The sequence below is a fragment of the Phyllostomus discolor genome, chromosome 8, assembly GCF_004126475.2.
Source record: "Phyllostomus discolor isolate MPI-MPIP mPhyDis1 chromosome 8, mPhyDis1.pri.v3, whole genome shotgun sequence".
Classification (NCBI taxonomy): Eukaryota; Metazoa; Chordata; class Mammalia; order Chiroptera; family Phyllostomidae; genus Phyllostomus; species Phyllostomus discolor.
In genome coordinates this window covers 41,338,441-41,359,965 of record NC_040910.2, presented here as the reverse complement: position 1 = coordinate 41,359,965, position 21,525 = coordinate 41,338,441, and the positions used below count along the sequence as shown (strand labels likewise).

The 21,525-nt window shown below is 49.4% G+C and overlaps 1 protein-coding gene across 1 annotated transcript in view; it reads right to left on the bottom strand.

Moving 5' to 3' along the window:
* ADGRE1 (adhesion G protein-coupled receptor E1) overlaps positions 1 to 14,396 on the bottom strand; it is a 50,214-nt gene extending 35,818 nt beyond the window's left edge. Inside the window, exons 1-7 of the mRNA XM_036032285.1 lie at positions 14,333 to 14,396; positions 13,840 to 13,872; positions 8,937 to 9,083; positions 6,306 to 6,461; positions 6,067 to 6,186; positions 3,728 to 3,874; positions 1,470 to 1,619 (exon numbers count right to left, since the gene is read on the bottom strand). Of these exons, the coding sequence (XP_035888178.1) occupies positions 1,470 to 1,619; positions 3,728 to 3,874; positions 6,067 to 6,186; positions 6,306 to 6,461; positions 8,937 to 9,083; positions 13,840 to 13,872; positions 14,333 to 14,363 (784 nt within the window). The 5' untranslated portion in view covers positions 14,364 to 14,396. The remainder of the gene's footprint in view (positions 1 to 1,469; positions 1,620 to 3,727; positions 3,875 to 6,066; positions 6,187 to 6,305; positions 6,462 to 8,936; positions 9,084 to 13,839; positions 13,873 to 14,332) is intronic.
* Positions 14,397 to 21,525: the final 7,129 nt, after the last annotated feature.

Genomic DNA, 21,525 nt, shown 5'->3' with positions numbered 1-21,525 from the left:
GGAACATTGGGCAATTCTGGAGACACTTGATTGTCACAACTGGGGGAGGGGTGCTATGGAGATCTGGTAGGTAGAGGCCAAAGGCCCTGCCAAACATCCTACCATGTACAGGACAGCTCCCCAAAACCAAGAACTATCAAGTCCAAGATGCCAGTAGTGCAAGGGTTGAGAAACCTCAGCCTAACAAGTACAGAGTGATGTCAGGTCACGGGGGCAATGCAGGTCACCACTTCCTCTGATGGTCTCTGAGTCACAGAGGTTGTGTATGGAATTGAGTGCCCTAGAGAAAATAATTAGGAGGGAGGCAACAAAACCTTTCATATTTCTCTATCAACTCACAGAGCATGAAGAGTTAATAGGCAGTGTCCACTAGTCACTTGAGGAGGTACCAGATACGTTGCACTGGGCATTACCATGGAGCGCTGGGACAAGAAGCCCTCGGGATATGAATGTGGACTAACCTGGAGTCATCAAAGGATGTGAAAATGGCCCCTAGCTGGAACACATGGGGAAGTGGTTTCCTCTTGGTGTTGCAGAAAACATCTCTAACCAAGGAGTGAGCTCCCCATTTCCAGACATATTTAAGCACAGATTAGGCAAGCTCTTGTCAGAAATAGCAGAGATGGAATTCATATTTCACATATGGGGCTAGGCTAGGTACATGATTTTCCAAACTTTTTGACCAAGAAAACCTTTGTCCATGTGCAGTGAAACCCGAATAGGTAAGACAAATGAAAGAGATGATGGTATGGCTGAAGTGGGGGTGGAGGTCCACAGTTTTGCTTCCTTGCCCTTGATGGGGATTCTGAATAGCTTCCCTGAAGCCATTAGAGCTGTGTTAGTGATCTCTCTAAGATCCCTTTCAACTGCCTTGCTCTATCGTTCTGCCTCTAATGAGGTCAGCAGCTAGTGCGGGTCAGTACGAAGGACTAGCCATTTCTAATGAAACGAAGCACGGATCTCCCCTGGGGGCTGAGGAATACAAGTGTGTTCTGCAGTGTAGCAGAGACTCTGAGGATGGCCTCTGTCGATACTTTCACTTCCTGTGCACACACACTTTCCCAGAAAGATGGGAAGCTCATTTCTCCTTCCTCCAAATCTACATGGGCCCTGTGACTACGGCCAGTAGAATGTGGAAGAAGATTGCCAAGCATGGGCCTATGAAGACTGGCATTTCTGCTTTCTGCCTCTTTAAACTTTTCTTCTTGGAGACCAGCTGTCCAGCTATGAGGAAGTCTGACGAGACATGTGGAAACTCCCCCAGTGAAAATTTGGGGTCCCAGGCAGAGACCAGCACCAACTACCAGCCACATAAACAAGGCCATTTCAGGCCTGCCAGCCCCCCTGGTGCCCCAGAAAACCCCCGTGGTCAACCTGTAAAATCATGAGCAAGAGCAAAAGGTGGCTGTTTTATGTTTCAGGGTCATTTGACATGCATTGAGAAGCCCTCCCATGGCTGGGAGAATTACCTGCACAGTGGAAAGCCTCCGGGTGCTCGGGGGTCCAAACTTCAAGCGAAATGAACCCAGGAAGGCAGGAGCAACTGTATTCTCCTGGGATGTTGGTGCAGACAGTACTGGGACCGCAAAGAGTCACATTTCTGGAACATTCATCCACATCTAAGCAGAAAATTGGTCTAAGTCATAAGGATGAAGGAGGCTTAGGTGGTAACAGCAGTGCACAGCCCACCAGGGACAAAAGCCCAGGGGTTTCCCTGACCCCCTGTCTCACCTTCTTACATGCACTTTCATTGCTGTGGAGAGGAAGCATCGAGGGGCATGTCTGTGACCCACACGCACTGAAGAAGCTCCCCAAGGCTCAGGGTCAAATCCAAACCACATTAGAACATGCGAGACCCTGAGAGTCTGCTTCAGCTCAGCTCACCTCCCTCATCTTCTGCTCCTAATCCTGCATAACTCGTGATCCAGATTCACTGATGCCCCGCAGGTTCATGAAGGCTCCTTGCTCTCACCTGTGCCCAACCCCTTGGCCTCAAACTCATTTACTCCCTTCTTTCCCTGGTGAATGTCAATCCCTCTCCAAGAAATCACTGTCTTTAATAATAATAACAACTCAGATACATCAGAATGAAGGGCTGGAGGGCATGGACGTCTTGGGTTCAAAACCTGGCTCTGTCCCTCACAAGCTGTGTGTTACTGGGCACTATGGACTGAATTATATCCCCCTAAATTTGTACATTGAAGCACTAACCCTCAGTGGGATGGTATTTGGACATGACCCTTTGGAACACAATTAGGTTTAGCTGAGGTCGCAGGGGTGAGGCCTTCACAATGAGGTTAGTGCCTTCATGAGAAGAGGAAGAGGCCCAAGGCCCTTTCTCTCTCTGCCACGTGAGGACATAGCAAGAAGGCAGTCATCTGCAAGCCAGAAAGACAGTCCTCACCAGAACCTGCCCACACCGGCACCCTGACCTAGACGCCCAGTGTCCAGAATCGTGAGGAGTAACATCTGTGGGTTAAGCCCCAGCCTGCAGAATTTTGTTACGGTAGCCTGAGCTGACCAATGCACTAGACAAGACACTTTATCTGCATGTCTTGATGTCTGTCAAGTGGGAAAAATAACAGAACCCACCCCAAAAGGACTAGGTGAGTATTTGTTACCTAAAACAAAAATGAACTAACATGTTGAGCTTTCTTTTCAGCAGGCACTGAAGTAGACCCTCTACCTGCATCAGCTCAGCGAATGCTCAGAGCAGCCCTGTGAGGTGAATATTAATGTTATTTCCATGTTTTAGGGAAGAAAACTGAGGCTTCACAATTGTGCAGCATCACAGACCTGGTGAAAGGCACAACAAGGATTAAAATCCAGGTTCTATTTAGCACTGACAGTTTTAGATGACAGCTTCCCAGGACGTCTCGAGTCCCAGTCTGGAAATACGGAGATAGAATCGATGTCTGCTCCATGCCGTGCCCCCTGAGTTGCCAGAGTTCACAGCCTGACTTGGAGGCAGCGTGGCATGGTGGCTGGGAGCATGGTGTGATGTCCCCTCTAGGCTCAGTTCAGACACTGCCTCTCCTACCTCTGTCCCTTGGACCTTGGGGGAGTGGCTCCACCACAATGAAGGCTATGTTTCCTTGTCTTTAAAGTGGTTATAAAATATCCCCAATAATACCAGGTCATGGGGAAGACTGAAGGAAGTGACATATGGAACAGCCTGGCGCCTTGGCTAAGATCCTGCCTCCAGGTCTTTGTACCTGCTGTTCCCTCCTCCTGGAACACCCTTCCCCAGATACCCAATATCTCACTCCCTGGATTCCTACACATCTTTCTCAAATATCAGCTTCTCGAAGCGGCCTTTGCCCTATTAAGATTAGAAATCCACTCCAGCACCCTCTATGTGCCTTCCCTGCCTTATTTGTCTTCATCGCCTTTAACTATCCCTGGCACAATACATTCAAGCACTTATTTTCTTTGTCATCTGTCTCCCCCATACTAGATTATAAGTTACAGGAGAACAAATATTTCTGCCTATGTTTTTCACCACTGTATCCACCATCCCTAGAACAGTGCCTCAAGTATAGTAAGTGCTCCAGAAGTATTTGTTGAATGAGTGCATGAATGAATGAAAGAGTAAATGAATGATTATTGGCTTCACTTTGCAGATGAAGCTTTGAACTCAGCCGAGATCCACCCTGATTCCTGCCCCAGTACTGCTGCCTTTGCAGACAGGCTTGGCCCTGATGCCTCAAGAGGCCCCTTCGCCTACCTCCACACGTCCCTCCTGGGCCATGGAAACTCATGTTTCCACTGCTGGATTCAAATCCTGGGTTGCAGACACAGGAGTAGCTTCCAAAACTGTTGTGGCAGGTTGCATGCTGCGGGCAAGCTCTGGGATCGGCACACTCATCCACCTCTGTTGAGTGGAAATAAAAACCCAGGTGTAGGCAGGTGAGGAAGTGGGCACGGGAGGCTGCAGGCAGGAGATCCACTGTACATGTTCCTAACTGGGGACACAGTGCTGCTGCTCCCCGATACCTGTCTTCCCCCTTCTTCCTATCTTCCAGGGAGAATAAATTTTGGGCAACAGTGTGTAAACAAAGGGTGGTGAATAGTTTCAAAACATAATGATCATAAGTTACAGAGATGTTGATGGTCTTTCAGTCCTTCCTTATCCACACCCTGGGAAGCAGACTGTGCAATGCAACAAGGCTCTGCCACTCGTCTCTTTAGGATGGGGAGTTGTTTCCTGCCCCTTGACTTTATGACTTGCACTGGCCAATAGAATGCAGTGAAAGTGATACAGTGCCAGTTCCAAACTTAGACCCCTAGAGGGCTGTTTGCTTCTGCTCATTCATAGGAACAAGCCCTAGACTGGCCTAATGAAGAATAAAAGACCAAGTGGAAGAGAGATGGATCGCCTCAGACATGTGGACAGCCCAACCAAGATCAGCAAAGCTGACCTCCAGCTGACCACAGACTCACAAACAAGCCCAACTGAAACCCAAAGAACTGGCCCCAACACCCAACTTCAACTGCCAGGGCATGGAATCAACAGTTAAATCGATGGTGGTGGTTTTTAGCCAGTGACTTTCAGGGTGATCTGTTAGTCAACAAGAGCCGACTGCCACAGATGGACTAGAGAAACCAGAGATGACTCAAGTATCTCTGGCTCCAAGCCAAGGGGACACAATGAGTCTGATGACTCCATGCCTTTCTGGATGCCGCCACCCTGTACAGACGAGCATGGGGAAGATGGGCTGCGCCAGACTCGGAAAGGTGGAGCCCTGTCTCTTGGTGAGAACATTCTGGCTGCAATGTGGGGGTGGAGTCAAAGAGGAAGACTGGAGGAGGGGAGAGACTGCTGCAGCCATTGCGATGCGCAGACCAAAGACCGAGAAGAGTGGGCAGACTCAAGACCATGTAGCAGGTCAACTCCTTGAGACACGACTTGATATGCAAGGAGAAGGAGGATCAAGGGTAACCCTCAGATCTTCGTTCAGGGACCTTGTAGAAGAAGGTTCTGAAGTGTGGGTCTCCCTGGCACAGAATGTCTCTGCCTGAGAACTACTGACATTTGAAATGGGATCATCTTTGTGTAGATGTAGATGTGAACAAAACCAACTCCACCTTTGTGTCCCAATCTCCTTTCCTGCTGTGACCACCCTCAATGCTCTAGCAAGCACATCAAAGCCTTCTAGTTGATGATTATCTGTGTTCCTTAAAATATAACCATTAATATTTTTGTCAGTAATGACTGGAATGACAGGACAACCATGATAAATATCAAACTGGTGATAGTATCGATTACAGGCACCCATCCACCACAAGACCTGCAGGAGGTGTGGCCCCGGGCACTACTGCATTCTTTGTCCCTTCTCTTACCCATCATTAGCACCTGGGTTATACTATAAAAAAGCACAGTTGGGGAGGGTTGGGTGGGTGAGCTGGAATGGGAGTAGGGGGAAGAAAATTGTACTTGAACAATGATTAAAATAAAATTAAAAAAAAAAAAGCACAGTAACACAGGTCTGGTAGCCAAGAATAATCTGCACAGACGGCTGGACTGTCTGTTCTGCTCTGACCCACTCTCCCTGTAAGTAAATAGCCCTATGACAAATTCTGCTATAGTCTATGGAGTTACCTGCTTCATTCTTCAGTCTGAAGTGAATGTCTCATTATGGTGGCCAGTACACTTTTGCCCGCCCTCAGATGATTTTGATTGTAGGAAGGTGTCCCGTGCATCTCTTGCCTCTACCCACTAGATGGCAGTAGCACACACAACCCCACCACCATCACCTGTTGTGATGATCAAAAATGTCTCTAGACATGGCCAATGACCCCTGAAAGATCACTCTAGGGACACAGCTCCCTGTACTCTCAAGTACTTCCTGACCTCACTGCTTAACTCATAGTAGGGACTTAATAGGAGTCCAAATCCCAATTCTTCCACTTCAATAGCTGTGTGTTTTGAGCAAGTGACTTCACCTCTCTGAGCCTCATTTTTCTCATTCCTAAAATAAGGCTCATCATCCCTATCTCATAAGATCATCAAGTGAGGTGATTCTTCATTAAGTAGGTAAATGAAGAAGAGCAGGTCCTCCGTACCTTCACAGCGGGAGTTGTTAGAGATGAATCCATCTCGGCAGTGGCAGCTGTAGCTTCCCAAAGAGTTGGCACACTCAGAATGCTCTGGGCAGACGCCGCTGTCGAGGCATTCATTGATGTCTGTGGAGCATAGAGGAGAGTGGGCAGACGAAAGACTGGCTGTGTGAGGTTAGAAACACACGTGCCCAACTCAGTGGTAGCTGTCAGCCAAAGACCCACGCAGAGCCCAGGAGCATTACCTGTGCAGGAGAAATGGCCTGGCTTTGCCGGGACCCAGCGATCTCCAGTGGGAGAGGAGAAACCAGGCAAGCAGCTGCACTCGTACCTCCCTGGCAGGTTTTTGCAGACTGAGTTAGGACCACATGGTGAGGAGCTTGGAGAACATTCATTTACATCTAGACAGAGAAAGAATCAGAGTTACAAATTTGCCTCATTTTGTATAAAAGACATATTTTCCAAAGATGGTCATAACATCGTCCATTCCTTCTGCCCTTCATTCAGTGTAAATTTGGTATTCCTCCCACCAAGCAGCAGGCCTGTGCTCCCTCCCTTGAACCTGAGCACACTTGTGGCTGTGGGGGGAGCGACACCAGGTCACACAAATCATTCATGTTCTCTTGAGGTGCTCGTTCTCAGAACTCAGCCACCATACCATGAGGAAGCCCGACCAGCCATGACACTGTGGCCCACGTGGAGAGGAACCCAGACGTCCAGCCCACAAGCTTAGTGGAGCAGCCGGTCAACAGCCAGCACCCGTTTGCCAGCCCTGTGAGCAGGCCCTGTTCAAAGTGGGTCCTCTAGCTCCCTGAGACGTGAGGACTGACCCAACTGACACCGCATGGAACAGACAAGCTGTCCTCGCCAAACCCAGCCCACGCTGTAGATTCATTCATGAGCAAAATACATGATTGTTATTGTTTTATGCACTGAGTTTGCAGTGATCTGTCACCCAGGCAAGAACACCCTGCAAAGGCACCGCTAGAAACTCACTCACTGAAGCGCCTACAGAATTGTGCAGTCATGGTACCATGGGGTGGCCCACTCCAAGTCTCCTTCATCCCTGCTCCATCAAACCACCCTAAATAAACACTCACCACGCACCTGTCATGCAAATAAAACTTTGAGTCAACTCTCCTAAGCTCTCTCTGGGCTAATTGTACCTCTCACTGAAGAGAAATCTGGAGCTCTACTGTCCACCAAGATAACACCACAAGGGTATGTATCCCAGCCTTGCTTGAAGTTGCAAAACATTAGAAACAGCCCTGGCTGGTGTAGCTCAGTGGACTGAGCATGGACCTGTGAACCACAGGGTTGCTAGTTTGATTCCCAGTCAGGGCACAGGCCTGGGTTACTGACCAGGTCCCCAGTACAGAGCACGTGAGAGACAGCCACACACTGATGCTTCTCTCCCTCTCTTTTTCCTTCCCTTCCTCTCTCTAAAAACAAATAAATAAAATCTTTAAAATAAATAAAATGTTAGAAACAACCTAGGTGTCTGTCAGTAATAGGGTGATAAATCTGGAGTTAACATAAGAATGAAGTAACATGTTCTTTCATTTGACAAAATTCTATTGAATTCTTACAAGGTATCAGGCACTGTACTGGGGATCAAAGACATAAAGCAGACAAAACCCTGGCTGTAGTACTCATCATTTTCTAGATGAAGAATGTTGCTTTCACCTCAAATTTAAAAACCAGGGCCCACCAGCACTACTGAGCTCACCGAACAGCCCATGAACTGTAACCCAAAGAAGGGTGTTTGGGGCTCCCAGGGGGCTACAATGAGAGGAATGGGTTCTCTTACTCAGCCAACTCCAACTGTGGGTCAAATCCGGCCCTCCGTTTTTTTGTGTAAATAAAGTTGTATTGGGACACAGTCACGTCCATCCACTTAAGTCTTATTTATGGCTGCTTTGGCAATGCAGCTGGAGTATCAAGTAGGCACGACAGAGATCAGGCAATCTGCAACCTCCAGAGTATTTACTGTCTGGACCCTGACAGAAAAAGTCTGTGAACTCCTGCTCTCATTCAAAAGCACAGGCACATCTGTATTGTCAAAGGGAGAATTGGGGTCTAAATATAAGAAAAGCAGACAAAGAACTTAACTCATGCTGGGAATTACTTGAGTTTATATTATTTATGTTAATAGTAGCTCCTGGGATGGTGTATGTGCCTAGCACACTGCAAATATTATTGCATTTAATCTTCCCAACCACCTTGGAGATAGATGCTCTTAAACACCCATTTTACAGATAGGAACATTGAGACTTAGACTAAACACATTTTTTCAACACCTCACAGCTAGAGTGTGGCAAATAGGTAATGTGGCTGAGAGACCACCATGAAAGTCAGAAAGACCTGGGTTTGAATTCTAGTTCAGCTACATGACCCCACACAAGTCATTGCAGCTCTTCAAGCCTCAGTTTCCCCATCTGTCCAGTGGAGAAGCATCCCACTGCTACACTCAATCCCACAGTAAAATATACTTAAAGCCCTTCCTACGGAGCCTGGCACTAAATAAATGTTAAAAAAATCTTTTTATCTGAATGGAGAGACAGGAGAAGGACCTCAGAATAAAATTAGTGGTCATTTCTGAATATTGATAAATAGCATGATCTTTATTTCTGTTTTCATTATAATGCTAATCTCTAATCATTGGAAATTTTAGTGACTAGGAATCATTTTTAAGATAGAAAAAAGAGAAAGATAAAAGAAGGAAGAGAAGATGGGGAGAAGGAAGGAAGGAAGGAAGGACGGACGGACAAGAGGAAGGCGGGAGAGGACAATGTGTAGGGAAAAGAAACGAAGTACCTACATCAGCCAGCTTCCACCTAGTTTTCTGCTGAACGCTGGAGGATGTGTGGACTCACCTTGGCATTCCACTCCTGGGCCTCTGAACTGCCTCAGTCCGTTGCTGGACAGGAAGCCCCGTTTACAAGTGCAGTAGTAACTTCCCACAGTGTTGGTGCAGGTGGCATAAGCTGGGCACGTGGTGGTGTCCCCACACTCATTCACATCTAGACAGCGTGGAAGGAAGAGCTTGGGTTAGAGCACCAGAGTGGGGCTGCAAGGAAAACCAGCGTGAGACCATGAAGGTTACTGTTGTGGGTTGAATTGTCTCCCCTGAAAGGACACACTGAAGTCCTAAACCTCGGTCCCTGAGAATGTGACCTTATTTGGAAATAGGGTCTTTGCAGATGTCATTAAGATGTAAGTTAAGATGAGATCATACTGAAGTAGGGATGGCCCCTTAATCTGACACAATCGATGTCCTTTAAGAAGTGGAGGGAACTGCAGAGACAGAGAGAGCAGACCCTGTGACGACGGAGGCAGAGATTGGAGTGATGCATCTACAAGCCAAGGACCACTGGCAGCACCAGAAGCCGGGAGAGGGGAGTGAACAGATGTTCCTGCTGGAGCCATCAGAAGAAGCACACACCTGGATTTGGGACGTCTGGCCTCCAGAACTGTGAGACAATGAACCTCTGCTCTGTTGTGACAGCCCTGGGAAACTGGTACGACGACCTGGCTCGTTAGGACCCGAAGGCCTGTAACCCTTCCTTCTCAAAGTGTGGTCTGTGGGTCAGTGGCACTGGCAGGAAGTTTGATGGAAGCAAAGTCTCAGGCCCTGCCCCAGATCTGCTGAATCAGAATCTGCATTTTTAACAAGATCCTCAGGTGATCTGTGGGCCTGTGAAAGTGTGAGGTGCACTGACCCTTGCTGCTGAAATGTGTTCTGCAGATCAGCAGCCTCTGCCCTGCCTGGGATCCCCAGGAGCGCTTGGGATGTCAGATGTTGACTCAGCAGGTCTGGGAGGGGCCTGAGATACACCCCAGCCAACCCAGCCCTGGGACAAGTGATTCACCTCTCTGTACCTCAGTTTCCCTGTTTCACCCCCACCCTCACATCCAGTGAGTGAGTCCCTTCTCCACTGGTTCTCCCTCTCAAGTATCATTCTACATCTACCTGCTTCTCCCCATCTCCACAGCTATGCTCAGTAAATATGCACAGCTATCTTCCTCTGGATTGTCCAGGCAGTCCTACATTCCCCACTATTCCCTGCAGTCATCTCTGTGTGCAAATCTGACCACAACACCCCACCCCTCCCTATAACCCTGGCTGTTGCAGTCAGAATTAAAATCCAAATTATTTAACATGACCAAAAAGCCCCCAGGGACCACACACCAACACGTCTTTAAGCCCCATCTCATGTCAGTCTCTGCTTCTAGCCTCTCTGCCACAGGGCCTTTGCATGTGCTGTTCCCTTTGGACAAAGCCACAGGTAGGGGCAGGCACCAGGTGCTAAGGAAGACACCCATTTGACACCATCAGTCCTGTAATCAGCAGAACACTGGCTCCTGCACAGGTGAGCACATCCCGGTCCCTGGACCAGGTGGCTGTGTTCGCTGCACAAAAAGGGGGAGTTAAGGTCACACATGGAATGCAGATTGCTGACCAGCTGACCTTGGGATGGGCAGGTCATCCTGGGTTATTGAGAAGGAGCCAATGGAATCACAGTGTCTTTATGAGTGAAAGATGAAGACGAGGGCGGCAGAGTCAAAGTGACGTGATGAGAGGAAGGCTTGGCCAGCCATCGCTGGCTGCAAAGACAGAGGAAGGGGACATGAGCCCAGGGATACAGGTGACCTCTAGCAGCTGGAAAAGGTGAGAGATTCTCCCCTGGGACCCCCAGAAGGGAAGGCAGCCCCACCGACACTCTCAGCCCACAGAGACTCATTTTGGACTTCTGATCTCCAGAACTGTGAGATAACGTTTCTGGTGCTTTAAGCCACCAAGTTTGCAGTCCTGTGCTACAGCAGCAATAGCGAACTGACACAGTTCCCATTCTTTGTACGGATGTGGAAAACAGGCTCAGAGAGATTGAAAGACTGGCCCTGGGATGCACAGCAGGCAAGCAGCCAAACCCCAAGTGCATGATGTTTGCTGTTGCTGCACAAGAGGAGGAAGGTCTCACTTGAAATGGAGTAAATTTCCATGCAATTTCTAAGGTACTTCTATAGAAAAATGATCAGAATTGGTTGGGCTGTGGGCTCCCAGAAGGCAGCAATTTGTGTTGGTCTTATGTATTGCTGTGTCCTGAGTGCAGAGAACAGTGCCTGGGACACAGCCATTGCCCAGACACAAAGACCTGACCGACAAGATCACACTGAGCAAAGCCTGAGCGAGGTGAGAGCACGAGCTCGCGAGTTACTTAAGGCCAAGGAAACAGCAAAGGCAGAGGCGTTGAGGCAGGATGGTGCCTGGTGATTTCCTGGAATTACGAGGAGGGGATGTGGTTGGAGCCCAGTGGGCGAGGGAAGCATCAGGGGAGGTGACACGCCAGGTCACGTAGGAACTGCTAGACCGTTGCAAGGCTGCAAGTTTTTATCAGAGAGAGGGGGGAGCCATGGGAGGGTTTAGTGCAGAGGAGGGCCCAGCACGACTCAGGTTTCACGTGATCTCGGGCCACTGGTGGGAAAGAGGTGCTGCCGAGGGCCGGGGCAGGATGGCGAGGCAGGAGGGGTCTGCACCTGTCCAGGGGAGTGATGACGGTGGGGCCTACCCAGGGGAGTGCAGCGGAAAGCATGAGATTCTGGACTCATTCTGAAGGTTACGACAACAGGATTTGCCAATGGACGGAAGGGGAGTGAGAGAGAGGAGGAGCCAACGGTATTGCCAACATCAGCTGGTGGGACAGGGTACCGTGGGGAAACAGCCACGAAAGCATAATGGATGAATTAAATCAGCAGCATCAGGTCCTTGAGCGCCAGGCTTTTCTGGCTCCTACCACTGTCTTGTTTGTTTCCCTTCCCTGAACTCAGATGGTATCTTTCTTCTCCTTTCCAGCTTCCTCTTTCATCAGCAGAGCCAACCTTTCTCTTTGCAGACTTCCGGCACATCACCATTTGCGGTCTCCCCACTCTAAGCTTCCCAGTGCTTTCTTCCTTTAGCTCTATCTGCCACAGCTCAAGTCCCCCAACCAGAACGACAGCCCCGTCCCCTGTGCCTGAGCACCTGTCAACCTCTCCAGCACCTGTCCCATCAGCAATGCTCACCTTCGCTCAGTTCCCCAAGTCCTTTCCTGTCTCAAGACCTTTGCACCTCACCCTATGGATCTTGGGATTCACCAGCCTCTGTAATTACGTGAACCAACTCCTTATAATATACCCCTACACATATGAATACATACATAGAGATATACAGGTATCCATCCTATCTGTTCTGTTTCTCTGGAGAATCCTAATACAAACACTTACTACATGCCAGGACTCTTCTAGGCATGGTAGATTCAGCAATGGAACAAGACATACAAAAGTAGCAGCCTTCACAGAGCTGACAATCTGAAGAGGTGAGGGTGAGGGATATAGTATCAAAAATAGAGTAGTCACTATGAAGACAGCTCATGAGCTGAAACATAATGAAGGTGATGGAGGGAGCCATTTGTCTAAATGGGGCAAGAGCATTCCAGGCAAAAGGCCCAGCATGTGCAAAGGTCCTGGGGCAGGACTGTGCCTGGCATATTGGAGGAACAGCAAGGAGGCCTGTGTGGCTGAGACAGAGTGACTCAGGGACATAGAGGGAGAAATGACGGTGGAGAGGGGACTGGCAGGCCATTCAGGGTCTTGTGGGCCGCAGAACGGACTTCAGCTTCTACCCTGAGGGAGGTGGGACCCCTGAGGGCTCTGGGTAAAGGAGCAACAAGACCAATTCCGGTGCTCACAGGTGCCATCTAGCCGCTTTGGCCTGGAGACCAGGCCAAAGGCCACTTCAGTCTTATATCTGAGACATATGTGATGCTCAGTCATGAGCAAAACAACTTCACAGGGGCCACTCAATTAACCAAAGCAAAAAAAAAAAAAAAAACAGGCCCAGAGAGGCAAAGAGAGTATTATCATATAACTACAACTTCCATTTCATAGGTCCCCACCACGTCTTTTCTACAGCCCCCACAGCAGCACTTCAAGGTCAAGTGGCCAACCCATCCTGGTTTTCCCAGGACTTTCCTGGTGTTGGCACTCAAAGTCCAGCATCTGGGGTTCCCGCCCCACCCCCAACCCCACCCCCACAGTCTGGGGCAAGTCAGGAGGGTCAGTCAACCCACTATTGGTACGCACTATTGACTACATTTTACAGACGTGGGAAGGGATGCCCAGGGGCATTTCAAGCTGCTCCAGGTCACACCACAGGTCAGAATGCAAGACAAGAGCACAGTGGAATGAACTAATGCTGGGAAGGAATCCAGGAGACTGGTCGTGATCCTGGCTGTGCCCCCTCACTGGCTAACAACTTTGGTTCGTCGGCAGCCCAGCTGATAAGAACCAGATAATTTATATTTATCTGAGAAGGAGAAGAAAGGTGGGGGGGGAGAAGGAGAAGGAGAGTCAAGAGGAGGGGAGGAGGGGCTAATTTAATTGAGCACTTAACTGCATTCCAAGCACAACTCTCAGCACTGCCTCTACCTTACCTTCTTCCATCCTCATCAAAACCCTGTGGGATTAGCTCCTCTGACTTCACTGGCCTGGAAATTGAAGTCCCTGGAATTCACTCAAATACCGGAGGTCCCCATGGCAGTGAGCACCCAAACCGAGATTCCAACCCAGGAAGTGTGACTCCAGAGCCCTCCTCTTATCAACGCCACATAGGAGCGTTGAATCCTGACAACTGTCCCATTACATGGGGCCATCACAATACCCGTTAATCAGATGGCAAAACGGAGAGGCGGAGGCACCTGCCCAAGGGCCAACTGCCTTCCGTCAGGAGGTGTCTCTTACCGAAGTCCGCCTGTGTTGAGCAGTGCTGCCAACCTGCAAAGAGAAGAGAAGTCATTAGATGCTTCTGAGATCCGGCCAGGACCCACCCTATCACCCAGCCAGTCCTCATATTTCCCTAAGTGCCAATGATTCCACAGCAAGTGATGAAAGCAGGAGTGGGTGTGTGACGAGGGAAATGCAGCCTCTTCCTGGAGAGCTACCTATATCAGCTCGAGAGTTCTTTCTGCTCCGCCAGGTCGGGAGGGCTGAGCTGGTAGCCACTCCTTGCCCCACCCCGCACCCACCTCACCGGGTGGGCACAGCCATCCCCCAGCGGTTTCACTGATCTAGAAGCAATGGCTGACAGGGGCAGGGGTACAGCCTGGACCCCTTTCCTCTGAGCAGGTCACCTTCCTGGTGCAGCGCGTTCACCAGGGCTCCCTGTGGGACCAGGCTGTGGTGGAGCCTCCCCTGGAACACCTTCGGAGCTCTGCAGACACTGACTCACACTCACCCCAGAAGAGGAGCAGGCTGAAGGTCCACATCGTGCGGTGTCTCTCCCTCACAGAGGAGAGCCCTTTCTGTATCATTGGGTTTTCCAATAAAGCAGAGCAGGGAGGGGGCGGAGCCAGAGTTGCTCAATTGCTATGAGGGCACCAGAGACCTTTTTGCTGAGTTGCTGCCACTCATGAGGACAGTGTGGCAAAACTCCCAATTTTCTCCTTTCTCCACAGTGAAGAGAGGTTGGTCCGGCTGGTGGTCCTCTATGGTCTCACTCTCCCTCTCTCTCCTCCCCACCCACCTGTTCTTTTTTCCTTTGTGACCAACATCTACCTCCCGTCTCTTATCTGCTTGTTTTATTGCAGCTGATAATAAATGAGCTTCCTGCCACCTACCCCCAAAGGAACAAGCCCCAAGCTGAGGGCCTCTTCACAGCCTGACCCATAGAAACAAGCATCTCCTGCCCTGGCCGAGTGGCTCGGGGCATTGGAGTGTCATCCTGCATGCCAAAAGTCTGCAGGTTCAACCCCCAGCCAGGGTGCACACAGGATGCAACTGATCAATGCTTCTCTCTCTCTCTTGCTCTCTCTCTCTCTCTCTCTCTCTCTCTCTCTCTCAAATCACTGGGTAAGGGTTTAGAAAAAAATCTCTGTTATCACACATAGCTAACAAAATTTAATTACATTATCATGTCAACACTGTAAAGTAGCACTTCCAGCCAAGATGGAGGTGTAGATAGATACTCTGTGCTTCCTCACACAACCAAAAGGACAACAACAAATTTAAAAACAAAAAACAGCCAAACTGTCAGAAAATTGAACTGTATGGAAGTTCGATGAGGAGTTAAAGAAGAAACATTATCCAGACCCGTAGGAGGGGTGGAGATGGGCAGCTGGGGCAGAGAGGACTCTCAGCAAGGCAGCTACTGGCAGACGAGATGAGGTGGTAGCTGGCAGAGCAGGTGGTCCCACATTTGCATGCAGGTAAACTGGGAGAAACAACCAGGGAGCAAGATAGGCTGTGCAACCCAGGGTCCTAGCACAGAGAAATAAAGCCTCAAAACCTCTGACCAAAAAAACCTATGGGAGTTGAGTCAGCAAGAGAAACTCTCAGCCTCACAGGAGAGTTGGTTGGAGAGGTCCACAGGGTCCTAGAACATACACAAACCTACTGACCTGGGCCCAAATTGGACCAGACAGGCCAATTTGCTTGTGGGTAACAGCAGAAGTGACTGAAAGCTAAAAGAGAGCTAAACCAGGGGCATTGCTCCCTCTCAGACCCCTCCCCCACATACAGCACCAGGACACAGTGAGGTGGGTTGCCCTGCCCTGGTGAATACCAAGGCTCCACCCCTTACTATGTAACAGGTGCTCTGAGACAAGAAAATGGCCCACATGAAAGAACAGATCAAAGCTCCAGAAAAATACAACTAAGCGATGAAGAGATAGCCAACCTATCAGATACACAGTTCAAAACACTGGTAATCAGGATGCTCACAGAATTGGTTGACTATGGTCACAAAATAGAGGAAAAAGTGAAGACTATGAAAAGTGAAATAAAGGAAACTATACAGGGAGCCAACAGTGAAGGGAAGGAAACTGGGACTCAAATCAACAATTTGGAACAGAAGGAATAAATAAACATTCAACCAGAACAGAATGAAGAAACAAGAATTCAGAAAAAATGAGGAGAGGCTTAGGAACCTCTGGGACAACCTTAAACATTCCAACATCCAAATCATAGGGGTGCCAGAAGGAGAAGAGGAATAGCAATAAATTGTAAACTTATCTGAAATCATAATGAAGGAGAACTTCCCCAATCTGGCAAAGGAAATAGACTTTCGGTAAGTCCAAGAAGCTCAGACAGTCCCAAAGAAGTTGGATCCAAGGAAGCACACACCAAGGCACATCATAATAACATTACCCAAGATTAAAGAGAAGGAGAGAATCTTAAAAGCAGCAAGAGAAAAGGAGAGAGTTACATGCAAAGCAGTTCTCAAAGACTATCAGCTGATTTGCCTGAAAAGAAACCTTACAGGCAAGAAGGGGCTGGAAAGAAGTTTTCAAAGTCATGAAAGGCAAGGACCTATATGCAAGATTATTCTATCCAGCAAAGATATCATTTAGAATGGAAAGGCAGATAAAGTGCTTCCCAGATAAGGTCAAGTTAAAGGAATTTATCATCACCAAGTTCTTATATGAAATATTAAAGGAACTCATCTAAGAAAAAAGAAGATCAAAAATATAAACAGTAAAATGACAACAATCTCACAACTATCAACAACTGAACCTAAAAAAAAATGAACTAAGCAAACAACTAGAACAGGAACAGAATCACAGAAATGTAGATCACATGGAGGGTTATCAACAGGGAAGGGAGGGGGGGAAAGGTACAGGAAATAAATAGCATAAATTGTAGGTGTAAAATAGACAGGGGAGAGATTAAGAATAATATAGGAAATGTAGAAGCCAAAGAACTTATATATACGAACCATGGACATAAACTAAAGTGGGGGAATGTGGGTGGGAGGGGGTGTGTAGGGTAGAGGGGAATAAGGGGGTGGGGAATGGGACAATTATAATAGCATAATCGATAAAATATTTTTTTATTTATTTTTAGAGAGGGAAGGGAGGGAGAAAGAGAGAGAAACATCAATGTGCGGTTGCTGGGGGCTGTGGCCTGCAACCCAGGCATGTGCCCTGACTGGGAATCGAACCTACGATGCTTTGGTTCACCACCTGTGCTCAATCCACTGAGCTACGCCAGCCAGGGCTATTAAAATATATTTTAAAAAAATTTTTAGAGGCATTGTAAAGTAGGAGTTTCTACCCCCACCTATTTTACAAAAATAAAACAAAAAAGGAGAGAGGAGATATGGCTTGTCCAAGGTTCCTTGGAAGACCTGAGATTGGAATCCAGGACCCTCCGCTAAGGTCTAGAAATTTCACTCTCTCGTCTTCCCTCAGCTCTCCACTGTATCTGACCACATCGTCATCATCGTGCACTGCAACTCTCATCCCCTTCCCAGCCCCCAGCCCAACATGCTCACACATGCACACACACATTCACAGTCTCATTCATATGGAGGACTAGGAATGCCTTCATCGGGGTCTCCCAGGAGCATATGCTGAGACAAGGATTCTCATGAAGGTAGTTTCTCATGGAGGTGACCCCAGAAAACTAGCTGGGGAGGGAGGGAGACATGGCCAGGAACGAGCCCACAGTGAGTGAGTCACCAAGCAACATACATGGTGAAAACCTGGGCTTAACCTCGCTGGGCACCTCTCGAAGGAGGCAGAGAGCCCACTGTTCAGAGTTCTCCCAACTGAGGGGCAAGAGAGCTGGGGTGTTTGTCCACCAGCTACTATCACTCTTGCATTGAGCCTCGCATCAACCCATGTCCCCTCTGGCCTGGGCTCCAGGCAGACAGAATGGGCTCCAGAGACAGAGGTCAGACTAGTGTGAGCGGAGGGGTGTGGAGAGGCAGGAAGAGCATCTGCCATGAGCTAAAAATGAGCGGCAAAGACCTGCCCCAAGTTCACCAGGAGGAAAGTGCCATGGGTTCTTGCCCTCTTCCTTTTGTTCTCTGTAAGGCAGAACACCCATCCTGGAGTTACAGTCTCTGAAGAAGATGCATTGATGGTCCCTGTGCAGCTGCAGTTAAGAGCCAGGGTGAAAGTACAGCAAATTGCACCCAAGAAGGAGAAGTACAGGAGGATAAATGCCGACTCTGGAGCCAGCTCACTGCCCCCCTCCCAGGGGGTGGGGTTCAAATCCCATCTCCACTGTTTGCTACTCATGTGGAGTCCTGGGAAAGTTCTTAATGTCTCTATGCCTCAACATTCCCATCTGTAAAATAGGCCCAATAAGAGTGAGATCTACCTCACCGGGCTGACATGAGCATCTGAGGACTGAGTATGTCCAGGAGGCAGAGAGCCCACTGTTCACCGGAGCTCACTGGAAAGCCCCCCGTGTTGGCTAGTGTGGTGATAGCAGCTGCGATCAGACAGACCTGGGATTAAGTCCTGACTCTGCAAGGCATTCCCAAAGTGATGGGGGCAGCGGGGCATGCTGCCTCTCCGGGCCTCAGTGTCTTCTTCACCTGGAGAATGGAGCCGACAACAAGCTCTGCTCCAGAGGATCGCTGTAGAGGGGACACTGTATGTGGGGTAATGGCTGCCGACTGGGAGGGGCTGCTGGGCTTGTTCTTTCTTCTAGAATCCTTGCTCAGTGCCCCCAGGAGCGTGGGCCCTCAAGGCAGACAGACCAATGCGGTAATTTTAACTTATATCCACAGATTCTTTGATCGTCCTCCCTTCAAGAGGGGGAGCCTAAATATTCTCTCCTTGAGTGTGTGCTGGACTTACTGACTTGCCTCTAAGGAACAGAATAAAGAGGATGTGACATTGTGTAGGTCTGAGATTGTGGCATCTGGGACATCTCAGTTCATAAGAGACATTGTGGCTTCCTCCTTGCTGTCTCTTTTCGGGATCGTCCACGGAGGGGCCGGGGGGGGGGGGGGCCCAGTCACCACGTGGTGAAGACGCGTCTGCCATGGAGAAGCCCGCAGGTCAGGGTGGAGACCTCCAGACGGCAACTGGACCCACGGGAGACCCTGGTCCACAACCATTCCGCTGGGCCACCTCCGGATTTCTGACCTTCAGCAACTCTAAGAAAATAAAAAATGGCCCTGACCACATCGTCCCACACACCAAAAGTTTTCAGGTTTGATTCCTGTTCAGGGCGCAGGCGTAGGCCGCATGTTCACTCCCCAGTCGAGGCGCAGACCAGGGGCATAGTCAGTGTTTCTCTCTCACTCTCTCCCTGCTTCTCTCTCTCAAATCAATAAACATATCCTTGGGTGAGGATTAAAAAGGAAAGAAAAAAATGTGTTTTTAAAGCTACGTTTTTAGAGTAATTGTTACACAACAAGAGATAACCAATATACCAAAAGCAATTTTCCCCATTGGTAAACTGAGGATAATAATAATAATTTCATGGGGTTTGAGCTTAACATGTCAAAAGTCATAAAACCCTGCCTGGCCCAAATTAAATACTCAAAAATATTAGTTATTATTGTCGTTATTATTATCTGTTATGCTAAATGATCATGTCTACTCATGGGAGAAGCCACCAACTTTGAGGCTTGAAACAACACAAGTTTATTAAGTCACAGATCTGGAGGTGCGAGTCCCAAATGAGCCCTCAGGGGCAAGGCTGCGTTCCACCTGGAGACTCTGGGGGGAGGAAATCTGAGCCTCATCTTTTCCAGCTTTTAGAGGCACCCACGTTCCTTGGCTCAAGGCCCCCTCCTGCATCTTCAAGGTCAGCAGTGTAGCATCTTCCAAACGCTCTACCTCAGTCTCTCCGTCTCATTAGATAGATGGATAGTAGATACCTCGATTAATGTTTCTCATTCTCTCTTTCATTCTCTCTCTGTCTCTCTCTCTCCCTCCCTCCCTCCTTCTCTCTCCTGACCCTCCTGCCTGCCTCTTAAGAACACCCTCGCTATTATATTAGACTCACGTGGATTGCCCAGAATAATCTCCCCCTCTCAAGCCCCTTAATTTAATCTCATCTGCAAAGTCCCTTTAGTCACAGAAGGTCACATATTCACAGGTTCTGTGGATTAGGATGTAGACAATTTGGGGTGTGGGAGCCTCATTATCTTCCCTACCCCAGGTGGGGCCTGGGGGCCTGGTAAGTGACTGAGGACGCAGACGCCAGTTACCCTTCAGACCCAGAAGAGGCGACCGACGTATAATATCCAGTCAGCAGAGACCCTGCCGGGACAAGAGCGGGCTGCAGGGGGAAAGAAGGGGAAGAATGGAGTAGAGGAAATGCACAATTGCTGGCAGAAGCCTAATCCCCTTGTGACTTTCCCAGCAAAGGGGAAATCAAGGGACGCTCCAGATTGAAGAGTCAGCTTGAAGGAGGCCCAGAGACACCATTCATCCTCGCACTGAACGTGGGGGAATTCCAGAGCAGCCCTACCCGACTCGGCCATGTCCCTCCTATGCTCTCAGTCCTCCCGTGGCTCCCTATTACCTTGAGATGAAGTCCAGGCTCATTAATACAGCACTCGAGGCCCTGCCTAGTCTTACACTGGTCTCCTTCTCTGGCTTCCTTGCTCCCCACCTCCATCCTCCAAGTAACCCGGCCATCCTAGACTGACCATAGCCCCTGTTGTGGGCACCACTGATGCCCTGTCCAGCCACCTACTGCAGCTGGAGCACCCATCCCCCAGCAGCTGTGAGTGGTACCTGCTAACAGCTCAGAGCTTTCCCTTCTCCAGAGAACTGCCCTCCAATCCAACAGCTGTGCAAGCCCTCAGACCTGGCCCACAGCCAATGGCAGATGGTCGCAGAGGGCCAAAGGCCAGCCCTCACCCAAGGGCAGATCAACTCTGTGATGCTATTCAGGCTCCAGGGCTGCCCAGGCAGCTAGGCTGAGCCCCTGCCTCTGTCCTGCCCTGCTTCCTTCATTCCTTTCTGCTAAGCACCCTCTCTCAGTTTACCCTGCGCACAAGAACCCTCCAGGCCAGGAGAGAGAGGGTTGTGGCCCAAGAACCTCTCCCAGCTATTAAACACTTAGCTGTCTCTGGACCCCCACCCAGTCTGACATGCATGCTCACCCTAAATCCCTTGCATCCTTCCCATGTATATATCACCTCCTTCAGGAAGACTTTCAATGTGAATATCACCTCCACCAGGAAGCCTTCCTGGACCGCCCCACTCCAGGGCTAGGGCCCTTCTCTGTGCTCCTCACACACCAACACCCGGTATGATCTATACTTGTCTGAATGCTTGTTTTCTCCCCAAAGACTGGGAGCATCCTGAGCACAGGGAAGGAATTTTGTTGGCTGTTGTATCCTAGAAAACAGAAAAATAAATGAGAAAGAAGAAAAAAGAGAAACTGAAGAATCTCCTGACCAGTAGGTCAGGAGATTCTTCCCACCCTCCCCTTCATCAAGAAAGAATACCAGGGTTTTGAGGGCGTGGGATTGAGTAGCAGCTGCCCTCCTTCCGGGGAAGACGGGGCAGGGGTCCCGGGGAGGGTGGGGAAGCGGTCACTGAGGGGGCGGGCCGCTTCCTCCTGGGAGGATTCAGTTGCCCCAGCCAGGCTCCTGGGACTCCAGGCAAGCAGAGGGGTTGTGCACAGTGTCCGCAACCCCAGGTGCAGGGTGCACCAGGAGGCCTCACAGAA